Here is a 24,115-nt window from a genome sequence, read left to right on the forward strand (position 1 = left end):
TGCTAATTGGCTTCTGCAGAGAAGACTCTCAGTGGCTTTCCTAAGGATTAAGCAATTGAAAAAAAAAAAAAAAAAAAAAACTTCTCAAAAATATAATACTTTCTAGCTACATTTTGGTGACCAGATTTTGCTTCCCAAAGGAATCTTGGTAATGATCCACATTAAAAACTGATAACTTCATAATTCTAAATGTAGTTATCAGTTTGGAGAGGGACATTATTCTGCTGATTGCTCTACTATCCTGAGAAAACATATGGTTTTTGGAAAAGTGTTCAGGTTGGTCATTTCCAGGCTCTCTTTACTTTATCTTCAGTGCAATGCACTTTGATCTCACAGGAGAGTCCATGCTAGTTAAATAGTCAGATAATAATAATAATTGTAAGAAATTCCCCTAGCAAATTAGTATGGACTTGTGAGGCGGAACAACCTGGTTTCAATCGTAAGCCCTAAGTGTCAAAGCTCACTCCATCGCTTCTTATTGTAAATCTCTTTCAATTCTTTCTGAGGGCTTCAGTTTTTCCATCTTTAAAATGGGTAATGCACTTGATAATAACAAGAGTCTGTAACTATAAATTCCACGAACACACACTCTAATCCTAGCCAAAACATGAGAGAAAATTCAGCAGCTGCGCAGGAGGAGTGAGACAAACAATTCATTGCTACCATCATTTGTACTCTCTGAAGAGTAAGCAGCACAAAATGGAACCGGAAGTCAGAATTCCTGGTGGGGGCTCTTCATCTACTTTCATTACAGAAATTAAAGTTGATGCCCCGAACGTCTGATGCCCCTTTATGTGCATCCTCTTTTTGTCTGTGTGGGTAAACTACTTTCAAGAAAAGCAGCTTATTTAAAAAACATAAACCACTTTGGAAAGAGAATTCAGTTCTCTTCTCCTCCTGTCAGGGTTTTGCCAATGTAATAAGAAAGCATGTTCAATAAGCACCCGGCCGTCTGGTGAACTGAATTTGGCAAGGAGTATTGTGACCGGAGGAAGAAAACCGGCACCAGTGATGGCAGCCATCTCTCACCCAGCTTCCAGCCAATGATTGAGGAAACCTGTGGGATCCCCCATGCATTTTGAAAATAATCAGATCATCAGAGACATCTGTTCCAGAATAGAGACTGCTCTGGAAATTCTTTTGATTTTTAGTTCAGTTTTAATCCATCTGCTGGAGAAACTTGTCCTAACATGCCAATCATTTTGATTGTCATTTTCTTGGCTATTTTTATTGTCCTATAGAGTGATAAGCTTGGTTTCACTGTGGCTTCATCAGAGAGTTGAGAGTTAGCTAACTTTGATTTGTACTTTTGCACTTTTATGTTTTCTAATTTTTACTTTTAAGGTATATTGGGGTTATGTGACAATTATCAGAGAAAGGGAAAGGCTCAATATTGATTAACCAAATAAGCCTGGGAGCATGCAGCAACATGCAGGCCCCAAATGTGTTCAAGGGCATCACTCATGCTCATAGAAGAACAGTTGCTGGTTATAACATGAAGTTAATTTTACTTCACTTCCCTCAATAAGTAAAGAAATCCTTTGTGCTTGGTTTTACACCTCCACATAATGATAGTTTCATCTCTGCTGGAATTTAAGACAGCCTGAGCAGAAGTGTGAAGCAGGTGGTGGCAAGTGGACTTTCTAGAGAGGTAGGCTCTGAGACAGCTACACTCAAGGGCTTACTCAGGTGGCTTTTGCAATTGACACCTGGGAAAGGCATGAGAAGGACCAGAAGTGGGTAGGATAAACAAGTAAAGTTATAATGAAAGGGGAAGCCTTCACTAAGCCTGCATTGGGAGGATGGCAGCCTCTCAGAGCTGATCTGGGCTAGAGGAAGATGCCCAGAACTTTCCACCTCCCCAGCCCATCAGTCATCAGGTAAAGGTATGCTGGGGAAGTAGACAGCACCGTAGCAAAGTACGCTCTCTATAGCAGTGGTTCTCAATCTTCCTAACTGCCGCGTTGTTTCGAATGGAACAAAGGGGTTGCAACCCACAGATTGAGAACCGCTGTTCTACAGCCTTGGTAATGTCCACAGGGAATGATAGCAAAGGCGCTCTGCACACAGCACCAGAGCACTTCCAGGAATGCCAACCACATGGGCAAAGCTTGCTCTCCTCAACTGCCCCCAGTTTGGTATTCCTCTCGGGGTTTGTCCATTCTAGTAACCTGTGCTCTAAACTCTTCCTTTTCTCCTTTCTCTATCCACCCTCAATTGCCTTTTATCTCCTCCTCTACCAGTAATTATTACATGTGGATAAGCCACAGTCCCAGCTCCTTCCATAATGGTTAGCAAACACTTCGTGTTTTGAAAATGTAGGCAATATGTACACATTATATAATGATGCCTGTAATCAAAGGACTAAGGATAAATACGGGCATTTCAAGCAGAGTGGAGGATGGTAGAGCAAAGAGTAAGGACAGTAGAGTATTCAAACTCCCTTAAGTGATACTACTACATGGGTACACATAGTTAACCTTATTGTTAATCCGGGTGGGCGATTACAATATGAAAAACTTGCAAAAATGTGCGCCCCACTAGCTCTCCCCGAGACATTCCTAGAAGCTGCAAGGGCCTATTATGTTTCAAATCTTACTTTAGAAGACCAGCGCCAGATGAGCATACCCAAGGCGTGGCAGGCATACTGGAATTCAAGCTCAAGCTGGGTCATACTGGGTCACATGAGAAGGCACCCCTCTCTTTCTGGGGATCAGATCTCAGGGAAGAGCAATCTGTAAGATATTTCCTCTCATTACAGGAACAAGGAAAAGCACTAAGTTCTGCCAGGAGTGATAAGCTAAAGAAAGAACATTGAACGGGGGTTAGTATAACCACATGACCACTATATACTAGGCACTGTGCTGGTAATTTTAAATGAATTCTCACACTGATGCTACAGTAGGTGTTTTTATCGTACCTTTTTAAATATATAAAACCAAACGTTAAAGAGGCAAAGGTTTTGGCTAGGAAACACAGCTGGTAAGTGAATGAGTCAATATTTGAACTCCAAAGCCGATGCTATTCCTACCACGTCACATACTATGGGGAGTTTTGCATAACTTTTAATTACAGCAGTTCAACTTTCTAGTACTTGGAAGGTTAATAATTTAAACTACTTATTAATGCTTTTAATAACTTCTTGGTCTAGATATAATTTTTTTGGTCGTTTCTAAATTAAACCTGATTTGTCACACTTGTCCCCATGCCAGAAATGACTTGTGTGTTTGAAATGTGTTTCTTCATATCACCACAAAACATGTTGTTTATTTTTACCTAAAAATGTGTGTCCCACCACCATTTACTTGCTGGAGGTTTGATCACTGTTTTGTAAAACATGTTTTTGGATTTGTAAATTTTGCTTTTGTTTTGCTTTGCCTGTTAAAATGTTAGTAATTTTGTGGAAACATTTTATTTATGTCTTTTGTTTTCATGAGGATTTGTTTGTTGCCTGCTGTTCCATTGCTTTTTAAAATAGCCTTACTTTATAATAATTCATACAATAGTGACAGCTGTATTTATTAAAATAAATTATTTCAAAAACACATCTCTTTGAAATTTTGAATTTCTTTCATTATGGAAAATTAGTTTAGATTAATAAGAACAGGAATTCTTCTTCCAGGTGACTTCACCCTTGATCTTCTTATATTTAAGCAGTGTTAGTGATGTTCACGATCTGCCAGGTAGAGTTTAAATGTTTGTAATAAAAATAATATTAAACACTTTTATCATATTTACTTTGATAAACTCTTTTGAAAATGCTATTGTCATCCTTTACAGAGGCGAAAATTAATGTGGTTACATTTTATTAAATTCCCTTTTACATAATTAGAGAACTTTGAAAGATTTCATAATAAAGAGCTAATGAATGAGGAATATAAATAACAGTCAGTAAAAGAATAGATAATGATATCTCAATCTGAACCCCAAGGTTCACTTTCCAGTTACACAATTACCAACCGCTAATTTAAAATATCCATTATTAGGCCATTATGAATTATTGCAAGGTATGAATTATATAAACATATTTAATAAAACAATGTTTTATTATTATATTTAGGTGTAGCTAGCTTCATTATATAAATTATATAACATAATTATATAAACATCTTTAATAAAACAATGTTTTATTATTACATTTCAGTGTAGCTAGCTTCATCTGATGAAGATAGTCAGATGGTCAGATGAAGCTAGTGTTCATTGCTAAGTGTTCTTAGGAGCTCACTTTAATGGCTAAACATTTTGAAACTCCCCACTGTCATCTGTTAAGCAGTGATTTTATAAAGTTTCTGGAAAGAGAAAAAATGTTATTATTCTAAAAACTTACCTCAAAAAAAAAATCTTCTGTTTTTTAAATTCTGTGCATTTATTCAAGGTACAGAGAAAAGTGGCAGAGTCAGTGTTAAAATCTATTCTATCAAAAATAAACTAAATTTATCATTTAATATTTTTCTGCATATTTTTCTCATAGTTCCTTTCCTATTGAATATTAGAACTTAATAGCTATTATGTAAAAGTCCCTCAAAGAAAGAAGGTGTATTTAATATCTTAAGAAGTAACTTTTATACAAGTTTTATCGTATGGAAATCTAGCTTTGATACATTTTACTGAAATAAAGTATTTCATATAATGCCTATTTAATGATGTAGGCTGCATTTCCCTGTTTGGGGGAAATGGTGATTGAATTAATGAGTTCTGTTTCCTCTTGCTTCTCTTTCTTTTCATTTGCAATTTTGCAGCTGGAATGCATTTGAGTAAATGCCAGTCCCTGAACTGAAGACTTGATGTGAATTATCTCATTGAATCTTCCCAAGTATTAATACCTCATTTTGGAGATGAGGAAACTGAAGCTCCGGAACATGAAGCAGTGTCACACAGACACAAAGCCACAGCTCTCTGTGATTCTATAGCTCTCTTTCAATGATCATGCAGGTTATCTTCCAAGCATATTCTGTTTAAGGTTGTCATAACTAATGGAAAATACGTTACTCTTTATGAAAAAGCCAATGAAATTGTTTGAATATTTACTGTAGCTATCCCATATATATTTTCCTGAATTGTATAAGAACACAGGATATAAGTTTCCCTACTTACCTGAAGCTAAACTTTATGGAAACAGCATTTAAAGTCCCCAAACCTTAGGAGATCAACCAAACATGTATGCTTTCAATTAAAAGACACCAGAGTGATAAAAGGTCTTATCAAAGATCCAAGGAATCCTGAGCTCTGAGGCCCAATTTTTGGTATACTAATTCCATATATTTTCACAAAGTGGCTGACATGTATTGAGCACTTTGTGTGTGTTGGGCACTGTGCTGTACTGAGGTGAGTACCCTTATTACCCATGTGCAGATGACAAAACTGAACCATAAACGTGCCCAAAGCTCAAGGTTAGGATGAGTTGGAACAGGGATTTGAGTCTAGCCCTAGACAGCTTTGAACTAACTCAGAGTTAAAAACACCCATTATTTTAAAATAATACAGAGTATCCATAAGTGTCCACAAAGTTCATGTGCAATTTAAAATATTAAACTAGTTTAACAATATTAAATGATTTTAAATTGCGCACAAACTTTATGAACACCCCATGTAACTTCCCACCCAATCAGCTGTGTCCTGCAGCCTACAGCAGAACAAACACCTGCTGCTCTGTCAGAAATGACAAAGCAACTAACCTCTTCGTTCCTCCTCACTTCAGATACACTAGTGGAGCACGCTGTCTGCCAACAAATGAGAGCTGGTATGTAAAATATTTAACAATAGAAAAAAGCTGAGGGACAAGCAATCACAACAGACATCGATCCAAACGGAATAGAGACTGAACATAGACCACAGTGATGACACCACCCACTTATACTTGCTGAATAACTGTCCTAAAACAGATGAAACCATGCTGTGAATGACCACAAAAGAAAGTGTTTTCCCCCAGCATCCAAATATCTGACTTTCTGCATTTATTCAGCGAAGACAGACAAGAAAAGAGTGGAAAGGGATGCTAAAATAGATCACTGTGAGGCAGCTACGTAGAGACTATTTTAACTACTACACACAGAAATTGTACAGAAAAAAAAAAAAACCAATGACCCAGCTGAAGAGGATGTATGCCTCTTAATTACAGCCAGATTACAAAATTAGGAATGGTATTGATTGCAAAAAGTCACTGCATGCCGGGCGGGGGAGTATTGCATCTGCACTGCAGAGCCATTAGAAGCCGTCTCTGTTGTTCGCTGCCACCCCCACTACCTGCAAAATCAAGTGTGGGTTTAGGATGTGATGGTTGGTGATGTAGAAAGATAGAGAACTACGTCATTTAAAATTATAAATTTTTGAAAGAGAAATTTATTACCTTGGTTTTTTTTTTTAATGTTTCAATTCCAATGTTGTCTGAATCCTTATTCTCCATTTGATACTCACATTTTCTGAATTAATTTTCAGAAATAACTACACCTACATGTTCTCTGCAGACCAGAGAGGACATATGCAATATCAAAAAGAAGTGTTTTCCTTCTGTTCAACAATCCCACTCACCATCAGACAAAGGACCTACTATAGTTCTGTGTTATCCCACAGCAGCTCACTCTCCCCAAATTCCTCCCCGCCAAAAAAGAATAGAGAAAATGGAAAACTCCGTGTCTGACTTGTAGGGATAACAGCTGTGTACGGTCAAGTGGAATTTTGGATGCTAGTTAACTTTAAATAGATAATCCCTGTGTATAATTCTGATTTAAAGAAAGAACTTTGATTTTCCCCATAAAAGAGTGGTAGTTCAGGGCAGCACCTGTGGCTCAAGGAGTAGGGTGCCGGCCCCATATACCAGGGATGGCAGGTTCAAGCCTGGCCCCAGCCAAAACTGCAAAAAAAAAAAAAAAAAAAAAAAAAGAGTGGTAGTTCATCACCGTGTGTGTGAGCTAAGTTTGCACGAATAAAATGTGGTGCTTGGTGCCATTTATTCAATACACACTCAGAACCAGATACTGTGCCAACCACTCTACATATCTTTAATTCTGACAACCACAATACGTTAGACATCATCCCTTTTTTTAGGAAAAAGGAACTGATGACTATAAATTGTAAGTTATTACCAAGGCCAGTTGGCAGGTTAGTGGTTGAGGCAGGTTTCCAGAGTAAGTCAGTCTGATTTCAAATCTCAGTTCTTAATAACTAGCAAATAGAAATGATATGTCCACAAAGAAGGCAGTCTCTACTGTGGAGACATAATCAAGATAAAACAATGTGAGACTTAAATGATACATGCTGTACTCTTTTATATAGAATGTGACATAGTGAATAATGACTGTCTCTTTCATTTTTACTGATGGCAATGAAAAAAAGAAAACTTATCTCTGCTTTTTACATATGAGGAATTTCCTTTGACTAACAAACTGTCAAAATGTTTGACTTTGTGTGTACCTGTGCTTTGTGGACTTTTCACAATGGTGACATTTTGTCGCAAGGTGACGTTTTTAAAGACATCTCTTTATGTGCTTTTCTGCAAGCTGGCTCAGAGTTTTGAGGTCATCAGAAATGTATAAAAAGGATGTCCCTCAACTCATTTTAATGGTCCTCTCAGCACACCTTTTGGGTGTAGACATCTCCTGATTCTATCTAATGTTCTCTAATCAAATAAATGCACGGTCACTGAATAATCACAGAAACAAAATTTCTGTTAAAAAAAAGGTGGAAGGGATAATCAAGAGGCTTTTTATGAAAATATGTGTGTTCATTCCAATGTTGAATGGAATGGTGTGGTGTTTGAGCAAGGCTAATTCCACAGGATTCAGAATTCCACAGCTCCTTTAGAGGCTGTTTCATAAGTCATTCAGCCATAAGAAACTGACAAGATGGCCCTTCTCCCAGGTGGTCAATATCGAGGGCTAAGTTCCAACTTAGCAATCAATGTGGTGCAACAAATAAGAGAATATGTTCTCTCTCCCTCCAGAGGGCCCAGAGTATAATCATGAAAATAGATTCAAAACAAATTACAATATACAGGTGCTAAAAATAAAAGCATTTAAAAGTGATATTAACTACACAGAGGGGGCAGATAATTGGCAAATGTGATTCAAGTAGCTTTCCAAGAAGGGCATTTAACTTGTAACAGACAGCAGTCCCAACCTTTTTTGGCACCAGGGACTGGTTTCATAGAAGACAATTTTTCCATGGATGGGAGGTGGTGACTTTGATAGGAGTCTGCAATTATGTTTTTTGCATAATGCTGTGCTTCTCTGCTTATGATGCTGTGTTTGCAGCTGCTCCCCTGTGCTGGCATCATTGCCTCAGCTGCACCTCAGATCACCAGGTATTAGGCTCTCAGAAGGAGCTCACAACCTAGACCCCCTGCATGCATGGTTTACATAGGGTCTGCAATCCCATGAGAAGATACTGCAGCTGCCCATGTGACCGGAGAAGGCGCTCAGGCAAGTGATAGGAACTGCTGTAAATGCTGATGACTGCTATGCTGTGCAGCCCGGTTATTGATAGGCCACAGACCAGGACCAATCCACAGCTCAGAGGTTGAGGACCTCGTCTTCCAGGATGAACATATTGCCAGGCAAAGGCAGAGATCACAGGATGAAATACCTTGAGCAAAAGTACAGCAGCATAAGGGAGCCTGACGTGCCTAGAAGATAAACTGAGAGCTTTTTATTTGTTTATGTTAAATACATATCTAATCTAGAGCACATAGGGAAGGAGGCAGTAACACTAGTAAGGATGGGTAGTGAGCAACGTGTGATAGGACGTGTATGTCACACAAGGAGTTCAAATTCTATCTACCTTGTCGGTAATGGCAACGGAATTTTTGAAAGCAAGACTGTGACACAGACTTTCTTTTTTTTATTTTTATAGATTAGTATTTGTCTCTGGGTGTGTAGGAAAAGCTGAAACAGGGAAAGACTAAGGAAGGATCGTAAGCACATCAGAGTCAGGGGACTGGGAAGAGAAAACACATTCTAAAGCCTATGCAGATGCGGTAAATAGTGGGATCCTTGGATGATTATTTAAATGTAGGGGTGTGAGAGCTTCAGGAAAGCAAAGAGACAGGAACAGCCCAGGGCAGGTGTTGAAGACCAGAAGCATCCAGGAAAGACCCTTGATGAAACACAGCTTAACTCTCCTGGAAAATGGTCTTATTTAGCAGAACTTACCAGGCCTCAGAAAGTATTTGCAGAATGAAAACAACTAAATCAACAAAGGCCCTTACTATCTAAACTAGAGAGCTGTAAAAGACTCTGAGACAGCACAATTTGACATTTGGTAAAAGATTAATTTAATAGGAAGGTTTATTATGTCACTGAAATGGTAAGAATCCCAAGGATGTACTGAAACTTTCTTCTATTTTAGACTTCGTAACAGGAAAACCAACCAATGGGATCATCACTTGGCGTGTGTGCTAAAATGACATATGGTTTGGGGCATACCATTAAAAATCCCGAATCTGTAACTTTCAGTAAACTAATGAAAATAAAGCTTACATAATATCCCCTAAAGCACACGTTCTTTATTTGTGCTATGAAAAAAGGAAAAAAGCATAAATCCAGAAGCCCTAATAGATTCTGACATATGTGCATCTTCAGCAGGATCTACAAAATACTCAGAGCAACCTCTCAAGTATGAAACAAATTCATTACTAAAAATAACCCAACCACAGTCTTTTTAACAGTTCTTTCAGCTCACCCTATGGGTATAGATGTATCTTGATTCCATCTGAAACTTTCAAATCAGATAAATGTGCGGTCATCAAATAATCACAAAACCTGACTTTCTATAAAAAGTAGGAATGGATGACCAAGGGCTTCAAAAGACATAGCTATTTCGAAGTTTTAAAAATGTTCTCTTCCTGGGTGGGGAAAAGAAGAGCAGAGAGAGGGAAGGAGGAGGGGGCCTTGGTGTGTGCCACACCTTCTGGGGCAAGACAGGATTGCAAGAAAGACTTTACCTAAAAAATGCAATCAGCGTAACCTGGCTTATTGTACCTTCAATGAATCTCCAACAATAAAAAAAAGCTAATAATTAAATAATAATAATAAAAATAAAGTGGGAAGATGGGCAGAGGTTATATGCAAATATGGTACCATTTTATATCAAGGACTTGAGCATCCGGCTTTTGATATCCACAGGCTCCCTGGAATCAATCTCCTGAGGATATGGAGAGATGACTATATTTATATTCTCAAAATTGCTTATGGGGAAACTACAATAAAAGTTGATATTGAATAAAGAAAAAATGTTCTCTTGCTTTGCTATAAACAATAATAAACGTTATCTACTGAGAGAAGTTTACAGTAGCTTCGTAATTAAAAATCCTCAAACATAACTAAGCATCCGTCCTGAAGGCTAGTCAGTCTTAAGGCTCATCAATTTATTAAGAGGCAAGAAAACAATGAAAAGTCTGTGGACTGATGGTTGGGGTTAATTCCTGACTCTGCCATTTATAGGATATGTGACTGTGGACCCATCATTTGACTTCTTTTGAAACTGAGTTTTAAAATCTGAAAAATCAAGAGAATTAACCTCACAGGATTATTTTAAAGACAAAATGCAAATGTGTGTATTCAGTATTTTGCATGTGATTCTCCACAAACATAGGAGCTCGGTAATTGACAGGTGTCATTATGACTTCTACATTGATTTCCATTCTGCCTTTAAAGGAAATTTAATAATTTCTCAGTTTTCAACTACTTGGTATAAATTTGAATACTTAGGAGTTCTGATTTTGCAAATACGTGGTCACTTTGCTTCATTTATTAAATACCAAGATCATCAAACCCAGATTAGCCAATATATATAAGATAGATGTATCAACTTTACCAATAGGGTGGAACATCTTTTTTGTTACCCTGGACACTCTGCTGAGTTAGTGAAAGAATGTAAAGCAATTACATGAGCTCTGAAATATTGGAAGGCTTTAGAAAAAAACATTTATAACTTCATCTGTGAGTTTCTGAATGGCACAGCCATGTTTTTCTTTTGAATCCCCAGGAGACCCTAACACAGTAATATAGAAAGTACATGAGAAGTAAATCCATTGAATGAAGAGATTTCTTTAGGGACACATTGAAATAGAAGATATGCTTGAATTGGCTAAGACTGCATTTTATCCTTCTGTGAGTCTTCTGAACTCAGTCTAGTGCTTGGAACAGTGTAGGGGGATCTTAATAAATTATTTTTAATGAGTAGTATTTCTTGACTAAGGGTCTAGTCTCCACAGAATAAGGTCTATTACTGTTGGCAAATGTAACCAAGAGTAGCATATCCATTATTTTACATAAAATCTCACAAATGTAATATGAATCACCTGTTACCAGTTTCTTTATAGTTAATTTTTCAGCAGAGATTCTACAAATAATACTAGTTAACTGAAATGTCGTAATTTTATTTCTTGTTTAATCTCTCTCGAAGACAATATTTGTGAAATGTCTAAGAGCAGTTAGCAAAAAGGGTCCTGGAAAATCATATGCGACTAATCCAGAATCAAATTTGAGCTCGTGAATAGACATACTTTTGTAAATACCCATTCAAAATATAACTGAATGAACTATAAGCCATTCTGAAGTCGAGATGTACCACGAAAAACCACTGATGTTTAAAACCAAAAGTTTATATAATGACATAGGGAAAAAGACTACTCTGATCGGATAACTTAACACTGGTTTTATCTACATCCTAAACAACACAGATTTCACAAATTTAAAATAATATGCTGTGCTTGTGTGTATATTTAAGACATTCATAGGAACACAATTCAGTTGGGAAATAGAAAAGAAGGTGAATATTTCCCCCACAGAAAGGATCCAGCGGCCTTAGAGAACAGAAGTTGTCTTCATGGTAAAGGATGTGAGACTCCCATAGCCGCCTTCACTCTTTCCAGCCTGCATTCATCCAGAAGCAGCCTCCATTTCTCTTTTACAGTAACAACACAAGCATTGGCTGTATACCAATGAACTTACTCAGATAAACACAATGTGGTTTTGTTTTAAAATAAGCCTTTACTGAATATATCAACAAGGTACTGTATAGAGTGAAGTTTGTTGTTACAAAGTGTGCGACATGATCGGTCTCAGAGGATGTGTGATGCAGAATCTCCCAGCCCCTTGTCAGAGAGAATTCACTAAACACAAACCAGAAGGAAATCAATCGATGGTTCCAACAGTAACAGATCATCAGGATTAACTTTCAGTGAATGTATACTGGTCCTACGAAGGACACACAGTTGGTGATGTCTTCACCGTGCCTCCAATTGGTTACAAATCTTACATCGCACAGATCCCTTTACACATGCCCCCGTGTGTATGTGTGTGTGGGTGTGTGTGTATGCACGTGTCCGCATGTTCCATGCTAATTTGAAAATGCTTGTTGCAATGGCCTTGTCTTGTGCTCTTCTTGTGAAAAAACTATCAACGAAAGAATCTATTTTGTTGTAACATCGTATGTATAGAAAACTTTTTCTCCACAGTCAGCGACAAGCATCCCCCATCGCCAGCAAGTGTCTTTAGATCCTGCTGAAGAAATTAGAGAAGGATGCAAGCTACTTACCATTAGTGTTTTGACTGTAAAAAGCACAGCAGGCAAGGCTTGACAAGACCAAGAACTAGAAGGGCTGTGTGTGTGTGTTTATCATTTTCCCTTCGGGATGCTGTTTTCTGGTTTACTTTCTCACACAGCTGGAAGGGTACGTCATGAGCAAAACTGCTACTCTCATCTTCTAAAGTAAAACGTAATGTCTCCTTGTTATAGGTTAGAGGAAAATGCTGGAAACAAAGACGTCAATGGAAATTACCACTTCTCTGTTTAAAAGCTGCAGCGGATCCGCAGCTGCGGTTCGCCCATCAAGTGAAAGCACGCACTCCCTGTGGTCTACGACCCTATCGCCTTGTGTCTGTCGTGAATGGATGCTTCTCTCACGACATGAAGAGCCTGTCCTCCGCAGTGGGGAAGGAAGTTCAGATGGCTGTGAGACAACTAACCCTGTCATGATTGGCCCTAGTAGGAGATGGAGCTGTGATATGGTAGCTGCTTCACTAACACTTTTCGCCAGACTGGTCACATGACACTTTTTGTTTTCAACCTCAGGGAAAATGTCTAATATGTTTTCAATAAACATCCAAAGAATTAGAGAATTAGAAATTGCATCATAGAGAAAAGTGTTTTCCTAGCAGAGGGGTGCATTCCTTGTGTCTCTCAGTGACTGTCCCATGTAAGAGGCTGCTAATTCACCTGGCCCTGTTGGAGGGAAGCCTGGGGTCTCTCTGCGATCACACACATTTCCATCAAGTAGGTATTAACAACTACCCTGGGTAGGAGTAATTGCCAAAATGTGCATGTGATCATAGCTGTGCCGTTTCCTTTGGAGTCTCCTCTTACGGTTACCTGTACTGAGCTCTGAAACCACTCAGATACTACCTGAAATCACATCATTTCAATGGACAGCATCAATCTCTTTATAAGCCAGTGAGCATAGCTTTCTCCATGGTGTTGGCCTGCACTTTCAATCTTGACTTTTGACTAATATCTCAAAATACACTGTAAGGACAGCAAGAGTGCCCCAAAAGCAGAGTGCATGTATCAGCAAAATCTACTCCCATGACTAAAAATGCCAATCAAGGCATAATCCCCCAGCAATGGTTGTTCAGCAATTTCCCTAAGACACATCAGACATCACACGTTCTATGATGAAGTGCTTTCTCTGCTAGTCTAGATGATAGCCCGTGTATAACAGATGAGAGACTGATTTTAATTTTAGCCTTCTTTGTCATGTGCACAAGATCACAATAAAGCGTGTAACTAGATTCTCTCCCTTTAGGATTGTCTTCGAGCAGAGGGATCATTTCAGATCATCCCAATTATTTCACGTGATGGGGTCTCCATTGTACACAACTTAAGCCCAGATAATTCTGTGAATTCCATAATCCATTATATAAACCTTGTTCTTCCTGACCCAAAGCAAAGAAGTTTCAGCAGTCAAAAATCTCATTGGCGGTGAAACAAACACAAATAAACGAGAACAATTATTTTGTGGATAACAGCAATAAAAACCCTCAAAAGCCAAAGTACCATCATTTGACACATACTTTTATCTACACAGCCAAGGGTAAGAGGACAGTGCTAAGTACACAAAGTCCCATGTCATTGTTCTGATTATAGGTGGCTTTCTGCTACATGGATCACTTTCACAGACTGTTTTTTCCTTCACTGCGTGGACCTAGCTTAAAAACAAACAAACAACAACAAAAAAAACAGCCCAAACCCTCTAGAGCTAATAGACTAAAATGGAAGCCAGAGTCACTTTAGAATTAATTTAAATTAATTCATAGCTAAGTTCAGCTCCATTGACTGCACGGTTCCAATTCTTGTGTCTACATTATAGCTTCAGTTACATTTTCTGCTTATTCCGAGGGACAAGGGAGATTAAAACATATAAACTGGGGGTATATTATTAAAGAAAATAAAGTTCTTACTATAAAGAAAAAGTTGCATAGCATTGTATACCTAAACTTTTACAAAGAAGACACATCACAGTTTCATTTTGCTGAGAGAGAGTGGGGGGAAGCTAGATGATTATGACAGTTACTTCATGGGTCCCTAAACTAATGGCCAGTGGTAAAGGAGAAAGGAAGCACGGAATGAAATGTCTAACTTTGATTTCAAAGAGAATTTTCCAAGGGAGTAGTTTAGAAAATCTATGTGATCTATAGCCCTTCTATATCTAAGGGATGGGGCGGATTAAATTATGCATGTTTTCTGAAGATGGAACTCTGCTTCAAAAATGCCTAGAATTGAGCACAGACATCCCTCTATTCCTGTGCCCTCTGCTCTATGCCCTGCTCTGCCAGGATTAGGGGAGTGAGTTTCACTCTCAGACTTGTTCATTTTTCATTTGTTGTCCTGCTATTATAAGATTGATTATCCCTCTACAATTCCCAGCGTAGAAGAACATCCACAACTGAAAGGGAACAAATAAAATTTCAAAAGTAGAACAGAATCAAAGTCAGTCCAAGCTGGAAACTAGGTATTGCTTTCAAAAAAACAAAAACAATGCATTATTTTGGCCAGCTTAGATGTATCCTTACAGAATTACAAGCAGTGAAAATTAGTACGCGTTTTAAAATGGGTTAAATACATATGGATATTTTGTGCAGTCAAAAACAGCATCCATAATTTTCTTTGAAATACTGAGCAGAGGGGGAAAAACAAAGGTGGCTTAAACAATTAATTATGAAAATATATGGGAGATGATTGGAAGACAAAAATCTGTGAAGGAATAAAGGTATTAATTCAAGCTATTTCAACATGATACTAGCAAAGTCAGTTGATACAGATTAACAGAATCACTGACCAGTTGTCTTTGTCTAAATAGTATCCGTGATTTTTACAGAAGTCATTGTAGTATATTTTATACACTGATCCCTTGTTGGTCTAAATATCATGTTGACATAGCCTCAGTGAATCTACCCAAATAATTCTCATTATCAAAAATAATTCCATTCAATATAATTCTTCCCTTTAATTTTATTAGCCTCTTCTAAAAAAAGTATTCTAGAATATAACTCTGTTGAATGTGATTCAACCTGACGCATGATTTGAATAGTAACACTTTCAAAGGGAGTTTCTTGCTAGGACATCAGACCTGTCCCTGAAGATGACTGAATCACACTCAAGCCTCCAACCCTTTACCCATAGGGCCAGGGAAGCCAGAAGGGTGATTTTTAAGTTCCCAGTCAGAAAGCCAACCCCTGGGTTTTAAGGATTTTTTTTATTTTTTTCCAAATCTCATCTCAGTTTTCTTATATCTGTCAAATTGGGTTAACTTATCCTGCGGGAACTGGCTTCCTCTTGATGCTTTCTGTGTTTCCTGCACTGGGTCAAATCAGGGCAACCCCTCCATTCATTTTTACAGAATTTTTTTTACTCGTCTTCCAGACCAGGAGGTATAGAAACAGCAGGAAAATATACGGGCCATTTCTTGTTTCACCGCTATGATTCATCTTACCCTGGTGAGTCCATTTTAATCTGCCCTTTTATCTGACCACCAGGAATTTACTCTGACAGCTTCAACAGCAAAGTGGTTAATGTGCATTATAAGGAAGAATCACTTGTTCTTTTGCCTTGGCGTTGGGTTCTCATTGTACAACCCTGTACAGTACTTGAGCAACTATTTTTTTTTTTTTTTTAAGATTTAAAAAGCAAAGAGTTACAAAACTGTTTGTAATTAACTTGGAATAGAAAAGATAGCACTTTTTTTTTTAAATCCCATTATATAGTACACCGTATAAATTACAGAGTATTCAAATGCACAAATGCATCTGTGTAACATTTATCAAATGTAATTTGCGTGTCTCTACGTGCACACGTGGGTGTGGTCTCCAGAGTCTTATCTTCCGCCTTGATCAGCGCTGGGCCTCCGGCCGTCACGTGTGGCAGTGCTCCAGGTCTGGCACACTGCTGTTGCAGAATCGCATGTTGTTGGGAATATGGCAGTCTGTGTAGTTAATGCCCCCGTTTGGGGTGTAAATGGGCTGCAGTCTGAAATCTCCTTTAAGGAGCTGATCGTTATTTAAGGAGACGATCTGAAAACTGGTTTCTGTCATCTCCAGGATGGAGTTGTCCTTCTTGGTACCCGCCTCGCAATAGTCGTCTTTCCGCCGGCCCCGGTTGTATTTCCACTTCTGGGAGGTGTAGCGCCCCTTTTTGTGCATGTGCCAGCAAAAGACGCTGAGCAAGACCACGAGCACGAATATCACCGCGCCCCCAATCAAGCCCGCCAACAGGAAGGGGGAGCCCATGCCATCGGAAGTCGTCTGCTCGTGGCTGGAAGCCGTGTTGCTGCCATTGTTCAGATAGGAGGCATGGGTGGTGGCCTCAGAACAGATGGTGTCTTCTATGGCACGGTAGTTAAAAGCATCCAGTGGTACTAAACAAATCCGGTAGGTGGATCTGGGCTCTAAATTAACCAGGCTCAGATGCTGCTTCTCACCACTGACGATGCGTTCCTGAACAATGCCCCCTACTAAACTGTGGCCCATTTTCACCCACGTGAGTTTGTATGCTGTCACGGTAAAGAGAGAGAGCCAGCTGACTTGAATGGAAGTATCATTCACGAAGTGGATGGAGAGTTGGATCCGTTCAGAAATAGGCGGAGTCACTCTGTCTCTGCCATCCCAATCAGGAAGCATGGGGAGTTTAGAGGTGGTAGGAGTTGGAGATGTATGGCCTCTGCTTGGGCTGGGAACTGAGAGAGTGGGGGGCTGAGTCGTCGGGGAAGCTGTGCTTGGGGCCAGGGTGAAGACAGGCAGGCCGGGGGTTGTGGTGGGACATGATAAAAGATTCATGTTCAACTCCCTGACAGCCATCCCTCGGACTTGTTCAGGACCTTGGCACATGAAACCCCGCACATTGAGAGATGAAGGGATATATTTGAGCCATTCCGTGACCCACTTAATACTGCAGTCACAAAACCAAGGGTTATTCCGAGCAGTGAGCTGCTTTAGGTTGGAGAGATTATCAAAGACCCCTTGAGTCAGCATTCGCAGTTGGTTGTTAGATATATCCAGCCGTTCTAGCTTCCGGAGATTGGAGAAGGCTGTCAAAGGGATGTGGTTTATCTGGTTGTCCTGCAAATATAGCCTGATCAGATGCGTACCTGGCAGATCAGGAGGGGGGTGGGAGAGTGAATTACGTACGATTGAAAACTCCTTGAGCTTGGTGAGATGGCTGAAGGTGCCCTCAGCAATGCCCTTGTTGGTCAGGAGGTTCCCATCCACGATCAGACGCTCCAAGCTCGTGAGATTCTGAAAGGCCATGTCTGATATGACAGCAATGCGATTCTCGTCCACTCTCAGTTCTTGCAAGTCCACAGGAAGCCCGACGGGCACACTGCTCAGGTGGTTCTTAGACAAAAACAACAACTTGAGGCTAATGGCCTCCCGGAAGGCCCCGTCCTCTACCCCCACTGTAGATATAGAGTTGTCATCCAGGTGTAGCTCTTCGAGCTTCAAGAGCTGGGCAAGAGCAGCCCGTGAAATGGTCTGAATGTTGTTTTCCTGCAAGTGGAGAACTCTGACGTTCTTGGGAAGGTTCATGGGGAATTCGTCCAGTTGGTTGCCATAAAGGTAGACCGTGTGCACCGACTGCACGTTGTGCAGCTCCGCAGGAAATCCAGCATTATTAATTTGGTTGTTGTGGAGGTAGAGTACGGTTACGCCCTCCGGGATCCCAAGAGGCACTGAGGTCAAGCTTCGCTCATTACAGTAGACAAAGTTCCTGTCACAGCGGCACACGGAGGGGCAGGCCAGGAGTTTGGTCACCTGTGAGGACAGCCCCAGGGAAATGATAAGCCAAGACTTCAGGAAAAAAGCCCCATGGCCGGGCCACTTTGTGGTCTGTAGGCCCATTTCTGAAGTATGGAAATAAAATACAATGTGGCGGGGAAAATAAAAAAGAAAAAAATAGTAACAAAATCAAAATGACTAGATGAGGTCCTGTTAAAGTCCAGAACTCCAGCTATAGAAAATGTCCTGATGGCATCCGGTAAAATAATCTTCCTGCTGTCACTGGTCTTATCACCTGGAGTTGGCTTCTTTGCTGTTGTCCTTCATGTGCAAAAAACATATAATTCAACAGGAAGAATTTTCCACACAGGCAATCGGTGATGCCAAGTTATCGGTGGCTTCGGCAAGCCCAGGTAGGCAGGCAGACCTCTCTCCTTCTTGTCTGGGTCAGGCCAGCCTTGATTAGCCTATGAACTTCCTGGTTAAGCTCAGTCTGCAATCTGTTGTAGGAAAGAAAAGAGGAAATAGTCAGGTAAGCGTAGAAAAGGAAGAAAGTCCCACACGACTGTAACTCCTTTTCGAAAACAATGCCATCAGGACTAAATTTGGAGAAGTGGGGGGGAGAGAGTGGTATTTTAAATAAGAGTAATTTAAGTGGTATTTTAAATACGAGTAATTTAGTTGAACAGGTAGTCCAGAAACAAATCATTAAAACATCTTATCCTCAGCAGGAAACCATACTGTCACCGACTTACTGTCAATAATCACACTGCAGAATTTATCATCCTACTCAGCGCCTTCTCTGAAATATCTACTTGCATATCTAAACAGGCACAGTGCTGAATCCACTGAGTCAGTTAATGGTCACCACCTACAAATCCTATTGTTCATGGTCTTGTTTCAACATGGAAAACTGAGCAACTGGTATAAGGGGAAAAATGTGAAACCCCACATGGTTATACATTTTGAAAATGCAAAATGAAGACTCAAGAAAGTCATTTAAGAAGATGCATCCTTACTTAAAAGGTATTCCTAGTGCCTTGCTTCCAAATATTGTATCTGATCTTCCGCACACTGTCCTATAAAAAAGCTGTAGCTGTTGCATTCTCCGGTGCATCTTATAAGGGTATATGTGAAACTTACTAAATGTAGAATGTAAATGTCTTAACACAATAACTAAGAAAATGCCAGGAAGGCTATGTTAACCAGTGTGATGAAAATGTGTCAAATGGGCAAATGTGATATGCCCCATGATCACATTAATGTACACAGCTATGCTTTAATAAAAAAAAAGTTATTTAAAACATTTTTAAATAACAAATTAAAAATTTTTAAGTAACAAAGCTGATACAAGAGCTTACGCATGCCTAATACAGAACTTTAGAAAATGTAAAGAATATAACATAAAGATGGTTAAGATTATTCATATTATCTATCCCTCAGACCTAACTGAACACATTGGTTTATTTACCTCTTTTTCTACACAATATGCTTAATGAAATTGGAATCATTATTTTTCTTTTTGTTACCTAATGGTAGGTCATGAGCACATTCCTATGTCATTAAAAAAAAATTCAGAAAAAAGATGCATCCTAGGAACCCCCTACAAAGACACAATATAAACATGATGCAGAGAAGCAAGGCTGAAGGCAGAGAGAAGACTTCACCTTCCTTCCCCACTTCCTGCCTCCCCTCCTCTTTATCTTCTCCCAAAATAGGTTATGCTGGAGTCACCAAGGCAAATGGTCATGCTCCAGCACATGACACATTTCTACTGATGAGATACACCATCGTAATCTGCTTTAAGACTTGCAAAGCTCATGACTTGGGACAAATAATTTTTCAACAACACTTTCCTCCTATCTGTGCTTTCCTGTTTTATAGAGGACTTTTAGCAAATTTTGAAATGATAGAAGCCATAGTTGAGGAAGTCAAGGCAATCCACAGACAGTAATCATGCCTTCTTGTTCCAGAATGTATTCCATCTGGTTTTAGATTAAATAGGCAAAGAAGTTAATTGAAAGGTGCCAGATTTGATTTCCCTACAAAATAAGCGGACATGATTGGACACGGCAAGCCACGAGTCTCTCAATTCTCACCCATACGCAGAGACTGAAACAACTTACATCTACAAGCATAGAGGAATTATTGGAAAGTGTTCCCTTAGCTATCTTCAGCGTTATCATTTAAAAAGAAGAAAAAAAGAACAGTGGAAGTGTTATTTAAGTCTCAAGGATATTGTAAATTTGTTTTACAATTCTGAAGGTTATAAATCATTTAAAAAATGCCTTTGATGACCAGAAATAGTAAAATTCATTTATTGTTTAGGAATCTTAAAAAAAGGGGGTGGAGGGGAGGGAGAATCTCTTTCCAGGAAAAAATAAAAATCAGGAAGATGTGATGTGATGCGTTATAAAAATTCAAAGATTATTTAATTAAAAAAAAATCCTTGAAAATATGTTTTGCCACTGAAAGGGAGTCATTTCCACTGGAAGAAATCTTTCTATATGCATAAAGAATAATGTATACAATGAAAAGTAAGCATTGGAAAACATGAGTTTAATTCTATCACCTTAATGCCATCCTTAGCTCAAATGTCAAGCCATTTTAACATTCCTTAATATCCTACTAGTAAGGCACAGGCTTTGGTCTAGTAGCCGGAGCCTGACTTGGGCTGGCAGAGTCACAGCCCCACAGCCTCAGAATCTGCATGTCAGCAAGAGCCTGGGTGAGCACACCAAAGTTAGGTGTTTGAGCACCTAAACACCTCCCTGACATCTTATTTAATCGTTCATGTTTTAATTGACTAACTGTAAAATAAAGGCAAGAGCCTGTCACATGACTGCTTTGAGAAGAGTGAAGGCCTAAGGCATACTAATCACTTCTGTCCCCAGGAGATAGTCTCAAATTACATCTTATACGTAAATTACTTCTGCGAGGTAGAGCAGTGTGCAGCAACTATATATGTCACTTCGCCTCAAAGGAAAAATGTTTATCTGGATACAAAGGCACAGTTATTTGCAATCAGAGGAGCTCACTTTTGTAAAGCATTTAAGAACAACAACCAAAAAACAAAAAATCATTTAGTGCTATTAGCATTTACTCTTCATAAGAGGCAGAACAGCGAGACTTAAGAATAGAAGCTAATAGGTTTTTGAGTATTCCTCTGTAATCTTGAAGGTGTGACAGTGGCACACAATGAACCGAATGTCCTAAGTGGGAAAAACTGCAGCATGAGGGTCTCTACGTTCCTGTCTAAAAAGTAAGAGTTGCTTCTAAATTGTCTTTACAAGCCAAGTGTTTAGGTCCCAAGAAACAAAGCAACACTTGAGGATGACAGCCCTTACTTCAAGTTCATCAGCTGACAGCCTCAAGGACGTTATCACTGGGAGTTAACCAAGTACTCAGGGATGGATCAAGAAACTATTATGATGCGTCCAAATTGTAAATTTTCCACTTGCCTGACCTGTGTCCTCAGTAAGAAAAGAACAGGCTTCCTCAGCCCTCCCCCCTATCTTGCTCTCTTGAAGGCATATTTTACTCCTGAGTGCTTCTTTTATAATTATGTAAGAAGATGATGTGATCCTGAAGAAAGCTCCTAATAAGATTACGTGGGGCAAACTGTCACTGTTCATACAACTTACGAGAAGAAAAGACTCATCTAAATCACAATGTGTTGATCGGCTATGACAAGTTCAATGATGGAGGAAAATAAACTCTCTTTGCTCTTCTTGGGAATCCCACAACAGCATTAGAGGAGATTTGTTCTGAGGCTTCTATCCACAGCCTATGTGTGTCAGTCAGTATACTGTATTCAAACCAGGAGAAGTGTAAAATTACAAACACCTAGGCCAGAAGGATGTTATTTCTTTTTTTTTTTTGCAGTTTTTTGGCAGGGGCTGGGTTTGAACCCGCCACCTCTGGCATATGGGGTCAGCGCCCTACTCCCTTGAGCCACAGGCACTGTTATTTAAATTTTTAAATTTAAATGTCCTCTGTATTTTCAGCTGTGGTTCCCAATGAACACTGAGCAGAGATCTGCTTAGACTTTAAGCTGAAGGCTACGCTTATCCAGAAAGCAAGATGATATAAAGGTGAAACACTCAGGCCTGTGTTCTTATCCCACTTCTGTCACTGATTAGCAGCAAAATTTTGGATATATATTTAACTTTTCAAGGCTTAGTCTCTTCATCTGTAAAATGAGGAATACTAAAAGTTGGCCACGGCATGTTTAAGAGAACTAAATGAAATATTTGTGAAATGCTTGTAAGGTGCAGGAACATGGAGAAAATGTCATAAATATATTACTTTCTATGTAATTATGACTAACAATATCCAAAGAGGTGAACTCCAATATGTAGAACAAAATAGAATCGCTTTTGACCTATTGAGTTCTGTGCACTCCAGGGTTTCTCACCCTTGGCACTCATGACATTTTATGCTAGATGATTCTCTGCTGCAGGCTGCAATATGCATCCAACACGTCCCCCAATGTCACCATTTATAAATATGTCCCCATGGGGAAGCAAAATCACTCCTGGTTGAGAACCGCTGACCTACCCCAGCTTACAAGTGCTTTACAAAGTTGGCATTATTACTTTAATATTCTACAGGAAATTGAAGTTTCTAATAAATATAACTTGAAAAGTCTTCTTGTCATGGACACCAGAAAAGCATGAATGAATAAGCTTTTTATTCATTTATCCAACTAATATCTACTGGGCAATAAAACAAGGTCACAGCTGTATGCAGAGCTGATGTGGATTCTGGCCTCGTGAAGATTAAAGTTCTGCAGAGAGAAATGAGTATGCGGGGAATTAGGGTGCCCCGTCCAGAGCTCTAACACTAGAGCATCATGTCATTAGGGTAAAGAACTCTTCCCTAGTCTTTGGGGTAGTAGGAAAAGGCTGCAGGGGAAAGGATTGCCTCTGTGAAGATCTTATGGAAAAGAAGGCCCATACCAGGGAAGAGACTCAAGAAGTTCTGCACACGGATACAAGCTGCTGGTGATGTGAAGCAGGATGAAACTCAGGTGAGCCAAGAGAAGGCGCAAATGTGCACAGAGCTTTCCTCCACTGCAGCGTCTGCGTCTCACTGATAGTTATACTTCTACAAGTGTGAGTCTCACTGACAGTTATACTTCTACAAGAGTGAGTCTCACTGATAGTTATACTTCTACAAGAGTGATTTTCAACCAGTGTGCACAGTGGTGTGTCATGAGAGGAAAAAATTTTAAAGATCATGAATTAAATTATTTTTGAAAAAGGTTCAAAGCATTGAAAGTGTATATATATATATATTTTTTTTTTTTTTTTTACTTTTTTTTGGATCAACATAATGCAAGTGTGCTATGGAAGTTTAACTATAGGTTCAAGTGTGCTGTGAGACACAAAAGGTTGAAAAACACTGTTCTAAAAGATATTAAACTCTGGTTTCAAAATCTTTAAGTGTATTTCATTTCTAAGGCAAACGTTGGGGGAAAATTGCTTTACAAGATGAACTGCAAATACTGAGATCAAAAGATTTTTTTAAAAAATTTTTTTTCCCTATTTGTTTGAATACTATATTGAGTATGTTTCCTCTCCAAGAAATCAGAGATGACGAAGAACAGCTTAATGGAAGGTGCTAGGTAAAAACGGAAATTTTCATTTAAAGTAGGTAACAGTTTCAAAAGCCTGAGTGTAAATCAACATGCAAAAAAATGCTCTTTGGGGGACAGCAAGAACCTGGCCCTGCCAGTCTCTTAAAGACGACAGTAACAAGCTGTGGTTATTCCCGCTACTTTACTTTCATTTAACTCTTTTCATAGGAACTGAGACGCCAAGCACCTAAGTCATGTAAAACCTTTC

The 24,115-nt window shown here is 39.2% G+C and overlaps 1 protein-coding gene across 2 annotated transcripts in view; it reads right to left on the bottom strand.

Annotated features, from left to right (window-relative positions):
* Positions 1–16,186: 16,186 nt before the first annotated feature.
* Positions 16,187–24,115, bottom strand: part of FLRT2 (fibronectin leucine rich transmembrane protein 2) — an 88,574-nt gene continuing 80,645 nt past the window's right edge. For both annotated transcript variants that reach the window (XM_053603022.1, XM_053603020.1), the window contains exon 2: positions 16,187–18,766. In XM_053603022.1, coding sequence (XP_053458997.1) covers positions 16,407–18,389 — 1,983 coding nt within the window. In that variant the 5' untranslated portion in view covers positions 18,390–18,766 and the 3' untranslated portion in view covers positions 16,187–16,406. The remainder of the gene's footprint in view (positions 18,767–24,115) is intronic.

The sequence above is a fragment of the Nycticebus coucang genome, chromosome 9 (genome assembly GCF_027406575.1).
Source record: "Nycticebus coucang isolate mNycCou1 chromosome 9, mNycCou1.pri, whole genome shotgun sequence".
In the NCBI taxonomy this organism is placed as follows: domain Eukaryota; kingdom Metazoa; phylum Chordata; class Mammalia; order Primates; family Lorisidae; genus Nycticebus; species Nycticebus coucang.